General features: G+C 51.7%; 1 protein-coding gene across 1 annotated transcript; it reads right to left on the minus strand.

Moving 5' to 3' along the window:
- Positions 1-9,341: 9,341 nt before the first annotated feature.
- LOC136569728 (olfactory receptor 14A16-like) lies at positions 9,342-10,290 on the minus strand. Its single transcript, XM_066570099.1, has one exon. It carries the CDS (start codon positions 10,272-10,274, stop codon positions 9,342-9,344), a length of 933 nt encoding a protein of 310 aa, XP_066426196.1. The 5' UTR covers positions 10,275-10,290.
- Between the last annotated feature and the right edge of the window lie 2,326 nt (positions 10,291-12,616).

A 12,616-nucleotide genomic window follows, 5' to 3' on the forward strand; every position in this document is an offset into this window, starting at 1 on the left:
GTCCCTGTGTGTGTGTATGAGACACAAGGGCAGTGAGGGCAAAAGGAATATTTCCCAAAAGCTTAACAGAGCTCAAACTTTATAGGACTTAACATAACCTTAACTGATACCTTCAACTACATAATTTAGCAGGAGAACAGCACTTAACAGTATTTAACCTAACTTTTAAGCTATGACTTTGCAATTTAACAGAGGAATAACACTTAACAGTATTTAACTCTGCTTATAACTTATATTAAGCAACTTAGCAAAAGAACAACTCTTAACAGCATTTAACTTAGCTTAGAGCTCATGACTTAACCTCACTTACAGGCCTGACTGACTCAGCTATCCAAGGCACTCAAACCCCTCAGAGAGCAGCATTTCTGCCACATTTCCCCAGCACGGGCACTCCTGTGTGCACACAGACACAAAGAGTCAGTGCAAGGCGCCTGGGAGAAATTCCCCTGAGGGCAGGAAATGCTCCCTGTGGATCCTTTGGCATCTCCCCAGCGGGTGAAGGGTTGAGCCTGGAGGAGTGGGGGGATCGGCCCAGGCTCCATGGTTGTTGGGGATCCCCGAGTGCAGCAAACGGGAGAGTTCCCGGCTGGGAGAGGCCCCACTCAGAGGGAGTCGCTGGCCCAGGAGAGCTCCAAGGGCTCCTTTTGGAGCGCTGTTTGCAGGGCCCCAAGAGAGGGGCTTCAGTCCCAGCAATGGTTCATCCTGGCCGCACTGGGCACCAACAGCTTTCTTTGGCAGGGTGAGAACAGGGATGTTGTGCCACTGAGGGAACAAAACCAGTTCCCAGGGCTGCTCCTACAGAAAGCAGGAGCTGGTTGGGCAGCAGCAGTGCCTGGAGCAGACAGTGTTTGTGATGAGCTGCAGAGGAGCTGAGCCCAGGGGCTGTTGGCCAAGGCCGAGCCCCAAGGAGCATTTCTCAGCTGGCAGGGTGGCCTGAGAAGGGGAGGGAGGAATGCAGCAGCACAGGGCCCTGTGACACCAAGGGACCATTGTGACACTGTGGGGCCCTGTGAGACCAAGGGACCATTTTGACACTTTGAGGGCCTCACGGAATCAAGGGGACCATACTGACACTGTGTGGCTCCATGGAATGCAGGGATTTTTGTGACATTGAGAGGCCCCATCAAACCAAGGGTCCATTGTGACACCACGGGGCCTCATGGAACTGTGGAGACCATTGTGACACTTTGGGGTATCATGGAACCAAGGGGCCATTGTGACACTGCGAGACCCCATGGAGCCAAAGGTTCATTGTGACATTGCAAGGCCTCATGAAGCAATGGAGAGGCCACTAACACACTTCACAGCCTCATGAAATCAAGGGGCCATTGTGACACTGAGGGGACCCATGGGATCATGGAGACCATTGTGACACTATGAGGTCCCTGGAATAAGCAAAGCATTGTGACACTGTGAGGCTTCATGGAGCCAGTGAGACCATGGTGACCCTGGGGGTCCCCACAGAACCAAGAGCACCATTGTGATACTGTGGGGCCTGGTGAAACCAAGAGGCCTTTGTGACACTGCAGGGCTGCATGGAACCAAAGCTCCAGGGTGACACAGAGGGGCCTCCTGTCATCAGTGGTTCATTGTGACACTGTGGAGCCAAAGGAGACCATTGTGACACTGCAAACCCCCAGGGTCCAAAGGTCCATTGTGATATTGCAGGGCTCATGGAACTGAGGAGTCCCGTGACATTGTGGGGCCTGTGGAACCACGGAGACCATTGTGACACTGCAAGGTCTCATGGAATCATTGGGACCATTGTGACACTTTGGGGCCTTATGAAACCTTGGGGCCATTGTGACACTGTGGAACTCAATGAAAAGAAGGGTCTATGGTGACACTGCTGGACCCCATGGAATCAAGTCACCATTATGACACTGCGGGGCCCCATGGGTCCAAGGAGCCATTGTGACACTATGGGCGCCATAAAACCAAAAGAACATGGAACAGGTCTGGCTGGCTTGGCCTCCCAGGGACCACCTGACTGGTCCAGCTGACCTTGGCATGTTGAAGGTCTCTTCTCATCTGATGCTGAAGCACTGGGGCTCTGTGCTTTCCTTCCCAATGGAAAAGAACTGTCCTTCTCTGCCAGGCACCTATGGCCAGAATTAGGATTTCTCCTCCAAATTTCCTTATATCCAAGTATAGTTCCAATAGGAATATTGTCAGGACAAGTCTGGCTGGAAATGGTTTCACAAGGGTCATGTCCCACCCATCCCTAAAACCCTGGGGAAGGCTCCATGCTCTCCTTCCTATGGAAAAGAACTGTCCTGCTTCTGCATGTGCCAATGGTTGAGATTGTGGTTCCATCTCCAAAATTCCTTAAATCCAAAGACTGCTCCCAGACAAAATCTGCCATTCCTGACAAGTCTGGCTGGCCTTGGACTAGTGAGGCTTTCACCTACATTCCAAACACTGGGGCTCTGTGCTTTCCTTCCTATGGAACAGAGCTGGCCTTCTTGTCCAGGTGCCCATGGCCAGAATTGGGATTTCATCTCCAACATTCCCTGTTGTGACAGACTGAAGGAGATTGTTGGCTCAAAACATTTTGTGTGTGGGGGAGGAAGGGGCAGGTCCAGCCTTGCCCTGCCCTGGAAGCCCAGCCCTGCCCTGCCCTGGAACCCCAATCCCCCCAGAGCCTCTATCCCAGCCCAGCAGTGGCTGCCAGTCCCTGGCACAGCACAGGCAATGCTCCACAGCCACCTCTGCAGCCCCAGCCCAGCTCCTGAGGGACCAAATGAGCCCAAGCCCCACCTGGGGGAAGGGCCCAGGGAGACCAAGGGGTATTGAAGGCTGACCACAAGGCAAGCACACATCTTGACCCTGAAATTCCTCTTGGAATGTCCATCTGAACAGTGCTGGAATCCAGGAGTTGGTAGCTGTGTGTGTGCTTCTCTGTATCTTATTTTTCTTTCTCTCTCTCTGAGAAAGAGAAAGAAAAATACTTCTTCTATTTTTGTCCTCTTGCAAATTTTGATTAACATGAAATTGAACAGGCTTAGAGTTTGTGAAGTTGAATGGGCCAAATTAATGTTTTGAGAAGTGTTTTTTGTTGATTGAATGTCCTATTAAACCTTTTGTGAAAATTTCTTTGATTTTCTAAAGTTGCCAATAAAGGCTGTTTGGTTGTTTTGAGCTCCTGAGGATTTCTTGTCAGTATTTCTCCAGGGAGTCCAACTCAGAGCACACAAACAATTGTAATTCCTTTTAAATGTCTCATTGAGTGAGTTTTTTAGTGGATGGGGGTCAGGGCTTGTGTGTCCTGCTTGGCCCAGCCCAGGCAGGGCTTTCCCAGCCACATTCCACACTCCATTGCCCAGCTGGAGCCGCTGGTGCCTCTGAGTTGTGCTGCCCCAGCCCCAGGGACGCTCTCCTTGTCTGCCCATTCCCCCACGGTCTCTGGGCAGGGATGGCCTCAGTGGGGGCTGCTGACATCCTCAGCAACTTGGAGGCTGCTGCTGAATTTCCCTGCTCCAGAGGCTTGTTCAGCCTTCACCTCGTCAGTGCAGGAATTCAGTGTCCCAGGGCTCATTAACATTCAGAACATCTTAACAAGCCAAGCCTCTGGGAATCATTTGAATTTAATTTTCAAATCATTTGTGGTTAATTAGACAGATCTCAGTAGTCTATCCAAAGTGAATGCAATATATTTAAAAAGACAGCGAGAAAAAGATTTTTCGGGTCCTGTTTAGTTTTTTTCCCCTGTTAATTAAATGATGTGTGCAATCTCCAATTGACACTGAATCCAAGTACCTCCTCCTGCAATTTGAATAAACATAAAAATCAAGACCCTTCGTGGCTGACAATCAATCAGACTCTGTCCCTACCCCCACCCCACCATTTCCCCCATCCAAGCCCAGGCACTCAGAGCAGCCTTGTGCAAATCTGAGCTCCCTCCAGCCCAGGCTGCACCTGCAGCTTTCAGCTCCTTGGCTCCAACTCCCACCTGCTTTCCGTGGAGAAGGAGCTGCCTGAGACACAGAGGGATGTTCATTTCTTGTCAGCCACCAAAGCCAAGGGAAGGCACAGCTCCATCAAATGCCAAAGTCTTTTTTCTCCCTGGCTCTGCCCCAGATCCCCACAGCCTGTCCTGTTTCCTTCATCCCTGCATTGCCAGGGACTCTCTGGGACAAGGGAGCTCTGCTCTGGCTATGGAGGGAGGTGCAAGTGCCACCACTGGAGTGGGAACCACAACTCATCAGGTTTGTGTCCTTTGGGGATCAGGAACTGCTGAGACTCAGAGGAACACAAAGTTTCTCTTCATGGCCAACAGAGCACAGTTGAACAGGACACAATTCAGTAACACTCATGCTCTTCCCTGAGCTATGTGCAATGTCCCAGCAGTGCCTGATGAGTCCACCATCCACAAGTGATTTCCATCCTAAAAGTAATTTTAGACAAAATGTGCTCCTGTTACAGATGTAAACACAATTAAGTTCTTGTATCAGAATGCTCATCCTGGAGTGGGGGCAAAACAGCTCCAACAATTCCTGATTTGCAAAGCTGTCAGTGGTGGATGGAGAAGGGAGGTCAGGCTGCTCTGGTGTTGAGGAAATGCTGAAAGCAGCCTGACTCATTTCATCTCCTCCTGTCCTGGCTGATCTCCCCTCTTTCCCCTTCCACCCATTGGCTTTTGTCTCCCACCAGGCCCCCGGTGAAGAGCCTGGCTCTGTGTTCTCCATCCCCTCCTCGCTGGCACTGCCAGGCTGGGATGAGGAGCCCCTCAGCCTTCCCTGCTCTGGGCTGGACAAGCCCAGCTCCCTGAGCCTCTGCTCACAGCCCAAGGGCTCCAGCCCCACCTTGGAGGCCCTTCCCAGACCCTGCTGCAGCTGCCAGACATCTTTCCTGCCCTGGGCAACCCAAGCCAGGCCACAGTGACCTGGATAATCCCCGTCCTTGATGTCCTGGTCACACAGCCCTGGCCCCTTGTCCCCATGTCAGGCTCTGGGGTGGATCCTGTGGAACATCCTTTGCTGGAGGCTGTGGCTCCAGGTGGGCCGGGGGGATCCCGGGGGACAGGGACCCCACTGGGCATGGACAGCATTGGACTTGTTGGGAGAAACTGTGAGGGGGAGCTGGGGCGGAGTGACCAACCCAGTGACCTGACACAGCCCTGCTGGGATGGCACACAGCCCCTCTGGGATGTCACAGCCTGCTCTGTGAGCTCACAGCTCCTTCTCTAATGTCACACAGGCGGTCTCTGATGTCACAGCCAATTCTGTGATGTCATAGTCTGCTCTGTGATGTCATAGTCTGCTCTGGGATGTTAGACCTCTGCCTATTGATGTCACAGAGGCAGTCTATGATGTCATAGCTGATCAATGACCTCACATGCCCCACTCTGTGATGTCATAGCCCACTCTGTGACCTCATGTTACCAGATGATCAATTGTCTCCACCAGGTGAGCTCACACCTGGAGCTTGTTCTCCACATCCCCAGGCCTATGGAAACCACACAGTGCCCATTGTGTGAGAAGGGGAACTGGATGTTCAGCAGCCTCAGTGTCCTGCCAGCTCAGCCAGACCCACTCGAACATTGGGGTTTTCAAGTTTTCAATATTCTGGGTAAGAAAGAGAGGCAGTAACAAAACTTGTACACAGGAATAAGGAAGGGCAGACTTTGGCCTGTTCAGGATGCAGATTTGGGGAGTACCAAATCAGGTACTGATTCTTTTAAGGGAAACAGCCCTTAAAAACAAATGGGGTCCAGGAAGGATGAACACATTTCAAGAAAGTAAACTTAAGGGGGAAGGAGCTGCCTGTCCCAGTGTGGCAAAAGATGAGCTGGTGAGGAAAATGACTGTCCTGGCTGCCCATGGAGCTTTTGTCGGAACTCAGGGAAAAAGGGCCAGCAACTCAGGAAGCATTTAAGGATGTTGTTAGGTTATGCAGAAAAATAAGTTGAGAGGTGAAAGCTCAATTAGAACTTAACCTGGCGGTTTCTGTATAAAGAATAAAAAAAGTTTTTAAAAAAAATTTATAGCAAAAGGAGGGAGAAGGAGAACCTCTATTCTTTTTTATTGATTGCAGTTCAGAATAGAGAAACTGAAGATAAGTAAAAGACTAAGCTACTTAATATCTTGTCAATTTTCAATATTAGGACAGGCTGTCCTCAGGAAGTGTTCTCTTGAGCTGGTAGATGGGCACAGGGAGCAGAACAGCCCCCTGGAATCCAGGAGGAAGCAGTTGGTGACCTGCTGAGCCACTCAGATGCTCACAGGTGTATGGGAGCAGATGGGATCCATCCTAGGGGGATGAGGGAGCTGTGGATGAGCTCCCCAAGCTGCTCTCCATCATTTACCATCAGTCCTGGCTCAACAGGGAGGGCCCAGAGCACTGGAGGTGCCAGTGTGAGCCCATCCCCAGGAAGGGCTGGAAGGAGGAGCTGGGGAGCTCCAGGCCTGTCAGCCTGACCTGGGTGCCCGGCAAGGTTATGGAACAGATCACCTTGAGTGCCACCACAGGGCACCCACAGGATGGCCCAGGGAACAGAGCCAGCCTGCGTGGATTTAGGGGTGGCAGGTCCTGCCTGGCCAACCTGGTCTCCTTTTATGCCCAGGTGACCCACCTGTGGATGCGGGAAAGGCTGTGGATGTTGTGTGCCTGGACTCCAGAAGAGCCTTTGACTCTGTCTCTGACAGCATTCCCTGGAAAAGCTGCAGCCCACAGCTTGGGCAGGTTCCCTCCTCGCTGGGAGATTTAAGAGCTGGCTGGAGGCTGGGCCCAGAGAGTGGTGGGGATGGTGCTGCACCCAGGTGGTGTCCAGGCACTGGTGCTGTGCCCAGGGATCTGTGCTGGGCCCAGTCCTGTTTAATATCTTCACTGATGATCTGGGTGAGGGGATCGAGTCCAGCATTCACAAATTGCAGATGGCACCAAGCTGGGTGTGAGTGTGGATCTGTTGGAGGGCAGGACAAGAAGACCCAGCCTTAAGCTGCACCAGGGGAGGCTCAGGCTGGACAATAGGAAGGAGTTCTTCACAGAAAGGGTGAGTGGGAACTGGAATGGGCTGGCCAGGGGGGAGGTGGCAGAGTCACTGTCCCTCTCCAGTGGCACTTAGTGGCATGGTCTGGGTGACAAGGCAGTATTAAGGCATCGGTTGGACTTGATGATCCCAAAGGTCTTTTCCAGCCTATTTGATTCTGTCATTCTGTGATGATTGGGACACTCGGGGGCCATTGTGACACTGCAGGGCCTCGTGGAACTAAGAGGACCATGGTGACACCGTGCAGCCCCACAGAACCAGGGGTCCATGGTGGTGCTGTGGGGCCAAATGGAACCAGGGAGTGCTCCGTGACACTCTGGGCCCTTGTGGAACCACAGAGGCCATTGTGACACTGCAGGGCCTCGTGTAACCAAGGGGTTTCACCGTTCTGACACTGCAAAACCAAGGAGACCATTGGGAGACTGCAGGGCCCAGTGGAACCAAGGGGCCGTTCTGACACTGCAGGGCCTCATGGCACCAAGGGGACATTGTGACACTGCAGGATCCTGTGTAACCAAGGGGCCACTGTGACACGATGGGGCCTCAAGGAATCTGGAAGAACGTTGTGACACTGTGTAGCCTGGTGGAAACAAGGAGTTCATTGTGACACTGAGGGGACTTGTGGAACCCCAGAGACCATGGTGACAGTGTGGGACCTCCTGTGACCATGGGGCCATTGTGACACCCTGGGGCCCCATGGAACCAAGGGGACCATTGTCACATTTTGAGGCCCCATGGAACCAAGGAGACCAGTGTGACAGTGTAGGGCCTGGTGTAACCAAGAGGCCATTGTGACACTGAGGGGCCCCATGGAACCAAGGACATCGTCGCAAATGTCACCAAGCTGGGTGTGAGTGTTGATCTGCTGGAGGGTCGGAGGGCTCTGCACAGTGACTTGGACAGGCTGGATCCAGGGGCTGAATCCAACAAGGTGAGGTTTAACAAATCCAAGGGCCAGGCCCTGATATTTGGCCCTAGTGCTACAGGCTGGGGAGAGAGTTCCAGGACAGCAGCCAGGCAGAAAGGGACCTGCAGGGCCTGATGGACAGCAGGCTGGACATGAGGCAGCAGTTTGCCCAGGTGGCCAAGAAGGCCAATGGCTCCTGGCCTGGATCAGGAATGGTGTGGCCAGCAGGAGCAGAGCTGCTGGGCCAGCACTGATCTGCCCTCAGCTCTGCACACAGACATTGCTGCTGCAGCTCCAGAGAAGGGAACACAAGGGCATCTCTGGAAAAAACTCTGCTGGGAGATTCTTTAGTTCCTTTAAAGCCACACGTAGTGCAGCCCCTCATTGACACAATCTGTGGCTACAGGGAAGATGGAGAGAAACAAAATGAGAAATGGCAAACCCAATGGCTTTTCTTTGTAGACAATATTAAAAAACTGAAACATGGGGAAAAAAAGAACAAACCCACAAACAAACCCAAAAGAATTGTCAAAGGTGATTTATATTACATGGCCTGTCCCTGCTGCAGCCCGGGCACTGCCACCCCCAGGGCTGTGCCCGGCCCCGAGAGCACTCAGGCCCTGCAGCAACACCAGGGCCACCAGGGCAGCGGGGCAGGGCCACGGCAGCAGCACTGGCAACACCTAGTGCTGCTGCTGCTGCTGCTGGGCACAGCTGCTGGGCCAGCACTGATCTGCCCCAGCTCTGCACACAGACATTGCTGCTGCAGCTCCAGAGAAGGCAACAAAAGGGCATCTCTGCAGAAAACTCTGCTGGGAGATCCTTTAGCTCATTTAAAGCCACCAAGAGCACAGCCCCTCATTGGCACAGTCTGTGGCCACTGGGAAGGTGGAGAGAAACAAAAGGGGAAATGGCAGAAACAATAACATTTCTCTGTGGACCATATAGTCAGGCTTGACAGCTAGCTTACAAGCAAAGCTGAGTTAATAGATGAAATAACAATTGATGATTTTAGAGTGTATCCATAGCAAGAAAGAAGAAAAGGATTAGCATGGGAATAGATTAGAAAAGATACATGTAAATTTTTGTTAGGTAGACTAGATGCATATGTAGATGTGTATGCATAGCTTATTAACTTTCTGTAAAACTTTTGCCAATTATATTGATACTAATAGCTTTGTTCTAATTAATATAATAAGTTATTGTGATGTAATCAATGACTTAAAATGATGTTTTCTTAAAAGTATATCAACTAGAGAACATGAAATATAAAAGCATTTTCTTCTTTGACCCTAATCATGTGTGTGTAGGTCACATCCAATCTAACAGTATCAGACAAGATTAATAAAGTAAAACAAAGAAAAAGAACCTCCAAAATGAAACCAACAAGAAGTATCAAAAACAACTTTTATTACAAGTGATTTGCAGAAATTGGTCAGCACTTTAATGTTTCCGAAACCATCCAGTCATCAGTCTCCACACTGCAGCCTTGAGCTCCTGGTTCCTCAGGCTGTAGATGAGGGGGTTCAGGGCTGGAGGCACCACCGAGTACAGAACTGACAGGGCCAGATCCAGGGATGGAGAGGAGATGGAGGGGGGCTTCAGGTCAGAAAATATGCCAGTGCTGAGGAACAGGGAGACCACAGCCAGGTGAGGGAGGCAGGTGGAAAAGGCTTTGTGCCGTCCCTGCTCAGAGGGGATCCTCAGCACAGCCCTGAAGATCTGCACATAGGAGAAAACAATGAACACAAAACAGCCACATGTTAAAGAGATGGAAAAGACAAGTAGCCCAAATTCCCTGAGGTTTGAGTGTGAGCAGGAGAGCTTGAGGATCTGTGGTATTTCACAGAAGAACTGGCCCAGGGCATTGCCATGGCACAGGGGCAGGGAAAATGTATTGGCCGTGTGCATGAGAGCAGTGAGAAAGGCACTGGCCCAGGCAGCTGCTGCCATGTGGGCACAAGCTCTGCTGCCCAGGAGGGTCCCGTAGTGCAGGGGTTTGCAGATGGACACGTAGCGGTCGTAGCACATGATGGTCAGGAGGAAATATTCTGCTGAGATGAAGAACAGTAAGAAAAAGAGCTGTGCAGCACATCCTGTGTAGGAGATGTTGCTGGTGTCCCAGAGGGAATTGTGCATGGCTTTGGGGACAGTGGTGCAGATGGAGCCCAGGTCAGCGAGGGCCAGGTTGAGCAGGAAGAAGAACATGGGCGTGTGCAGGTGGTGGCCGCAGGCTACGGCGCTGATGATGAGGCCGTTGCCCAGGAGGGCAGCCAGGGAGATGCCCAGCAAGAGGCAGAAGTGCAGGAGCTGCAGCTGCCGCGTGTCTGCCAATGCCAGCAGGAGGAAGTGCCTGATGGAGCTGCTGTTGGACATTTGTGGTGCCTTGGCATGGGGATCTGTAAGAAAATAATCATGGAATAGTTGGGTTTGGAGAGGACTTGAAATATCCCAGCACAGGCTGGGGGCACTTTCCCCTCACTGCCTGCCCAGGGCTCTGCTGCCTGGAGCTGTCCCTGCCAGCAGCTGCTTTCCTGTGCCCAGGGCTGGGCCCTGCCAGTGCTGCCAGAGCCCAGCCCAGCCCTGGGGGCTCAGCTCTGCCCTGCAGAGCCCTCCCAGCTCTGGCACTGCCCAGGGGCAGCTCTGGCTCTGCAGGCTCTGATGGCAACTTCAGATTGATAGTGGAGCCCTGGAAAATGTTAAAAATAGTCTTTGAAAATATTGGGCTTTGTGTTTTCTCAGATCACTGCACCTGTGTAAGCAGTATTATAAAAGGTATATTTGTTAGATGTGAAGATTGTTTAGTAATTAAATATAATTATTATATAACCAAAGGAAGAATTATGGGAAACTATGTTGGAAATTTAAAGGGAGCTATGTTTAGCTGAAATCTGTGTATACAATAGATGAATATAAGTTTAATAATTAACATGAAATTTAAGTAATGATAGAGTATAAAACACGTTCACCTTGAATGTATGGTCAGAATCAGATTTGGGTGGAAACTACCCTGATTCCCAGAGCTCTTGAATAAAAAGCACCACATATAATCACTTCTGTGATTATGTGTTTTGGAATGCTAACAAGAGCAACCCTGAGGAGGCTGGAAAAGCAGCACTGATGCTGCCTCTAAGGGTCTCTGTGCTGATTTCTGTAACTGCCTGGTTTATAAACATCTGAGAGGATTGTTTTTTTTTTTTAAACCTGAACTGAGAGATAAATATCTATGTGCAATTTCCTATCGAGACAACCCAGTAAAATAGATTTAAAAAGCATGATTTCCTCTTTCATCCAGTCCCTGCATTGCTGTGGTCTCTGTATAACTTACTTGGACATGTTCTGCACTTAAAGGACATGCTGGGAGCAGCTCTGAACAAAGCAGCATCCTCCCCACACAAGGAGAACACTCCCAAGCCTCACCAGCTGTCTCCCCCCACCCAGATCTTGTCCCCCAGCGCTGGGAGCAGCTGCCAGGGCTGGCTGAGAGCTGTCCCTGGCAGGCAGCAGAGTCCCTGCCCCAGCACAGTGCCCTGGGCTGCAGGACCCTGCTCTGCAGGACAGCCCTGGGCACCCCTGGCTGCTCTGCACAAGAGACAAGCAGAGAATGTACTCACAGGCTCTGCAGGCATTGGCATGTTCCAGCTGCAGGAGATGGCTCCAGGAGCTGCAGCTGCATTGTCCTGCAGCCAGAGGTTCCTGTGCCAAGGGCTGGCAGTGATTGTGCCCCAGGCACTTCTCAGCCCCTTCCCAGCCCTGACTGATTGAAGCTCTCTGTGCCTCTGTGCTGTTCCCGGGCTGGCTGCAGGCAGTGCCCCAGCCCTGCTGGGCTGGCACAAGAGCTGCTCATCAAGAGAAATGTGCTTTTGAAGCTCTTCTTGGTGACCAGGAGCTGCCTCTGGGCCAGGAGCCCAGCCCAGCTCAGCAGCACAGACACAGCACAAGGACTTGAATGAGCCCCTCTGGGGCTTTGTGCTCAGGCCCAGAACATCAGTCCCTGAGAGGGAGCTGAAGAAACCTCTCCAGAACTCCAAGGCAGAATCCAACTCCAAACTTTCTTGGACTTTTAATGGGTCCCAGAGAGGGACACGACTGAGCAAGTGTCCCCAGGCCCCAGGCAGAGCAGAGAACTGCAGGCAGTGATGACAGGTGGGGACAAAGAGAAGCCAAGTCTTGGTGCCCTGGGCCACTGCAGGGTCTGTGCCACCAAGGGCTGGGAGGAGACACCTTGTTCTGAGGCCCTGGGGCCTCCTGGCACAGCCCCAGCCAGGCTGGGCACTGTCAGCCCCTTGTGCTGCCCTCAGCATCCCCCCCTAGCCCACATCCCAGTGGCCTCAAGGATCTGCTGGAAGGAGTCCCCGGGGAGCCTTGCTCAGCAATGGCCCTGGGGGCTCCTTCATGCTCCCTGCAGGGACTGCAGGTTTTTCAAAGGACTTTGGGTTTGCCTTTTTCCTTGGAGACTCTGAGAGGTTTGTGCAATCCTGGCCTCCAATTATCTGCTGTAATTAGTCCCTGGAGAGGCTTTGTCAGTAACAACACTCAGTGGAGCTCATTAATGCTTCAAGGTACTTCAGTTATTTGAAGGTACTTGGTGTTTCCCTTTTGATCCAGACTCTGTGAGAGGTTTGTGGAATCATGGCCCCAATTATCTGCTTTAACGAGTCCCTGGAGAGCTTTGTACTGACACTCAGTGGGGCTTATTAATGCTTTGAGATGCTCAA

This window comes from Molothrus aeneus, unplaced genomic scaffold (genome assembly GCF_037042795.1).
Source record: "Molothrus aeneus isolate 106 unplaced genomic scaffold, BPBGC_Maene_1.0 scaffold_19a, whole genome shotgun sequence".
NCBI classification, from domain to species: domain Eukaryota; kingdom Metazoa; phylum Chordata; class Aves; order Passeriformes; family Icteridae; genus Molothrus; species Molothrus aeneus.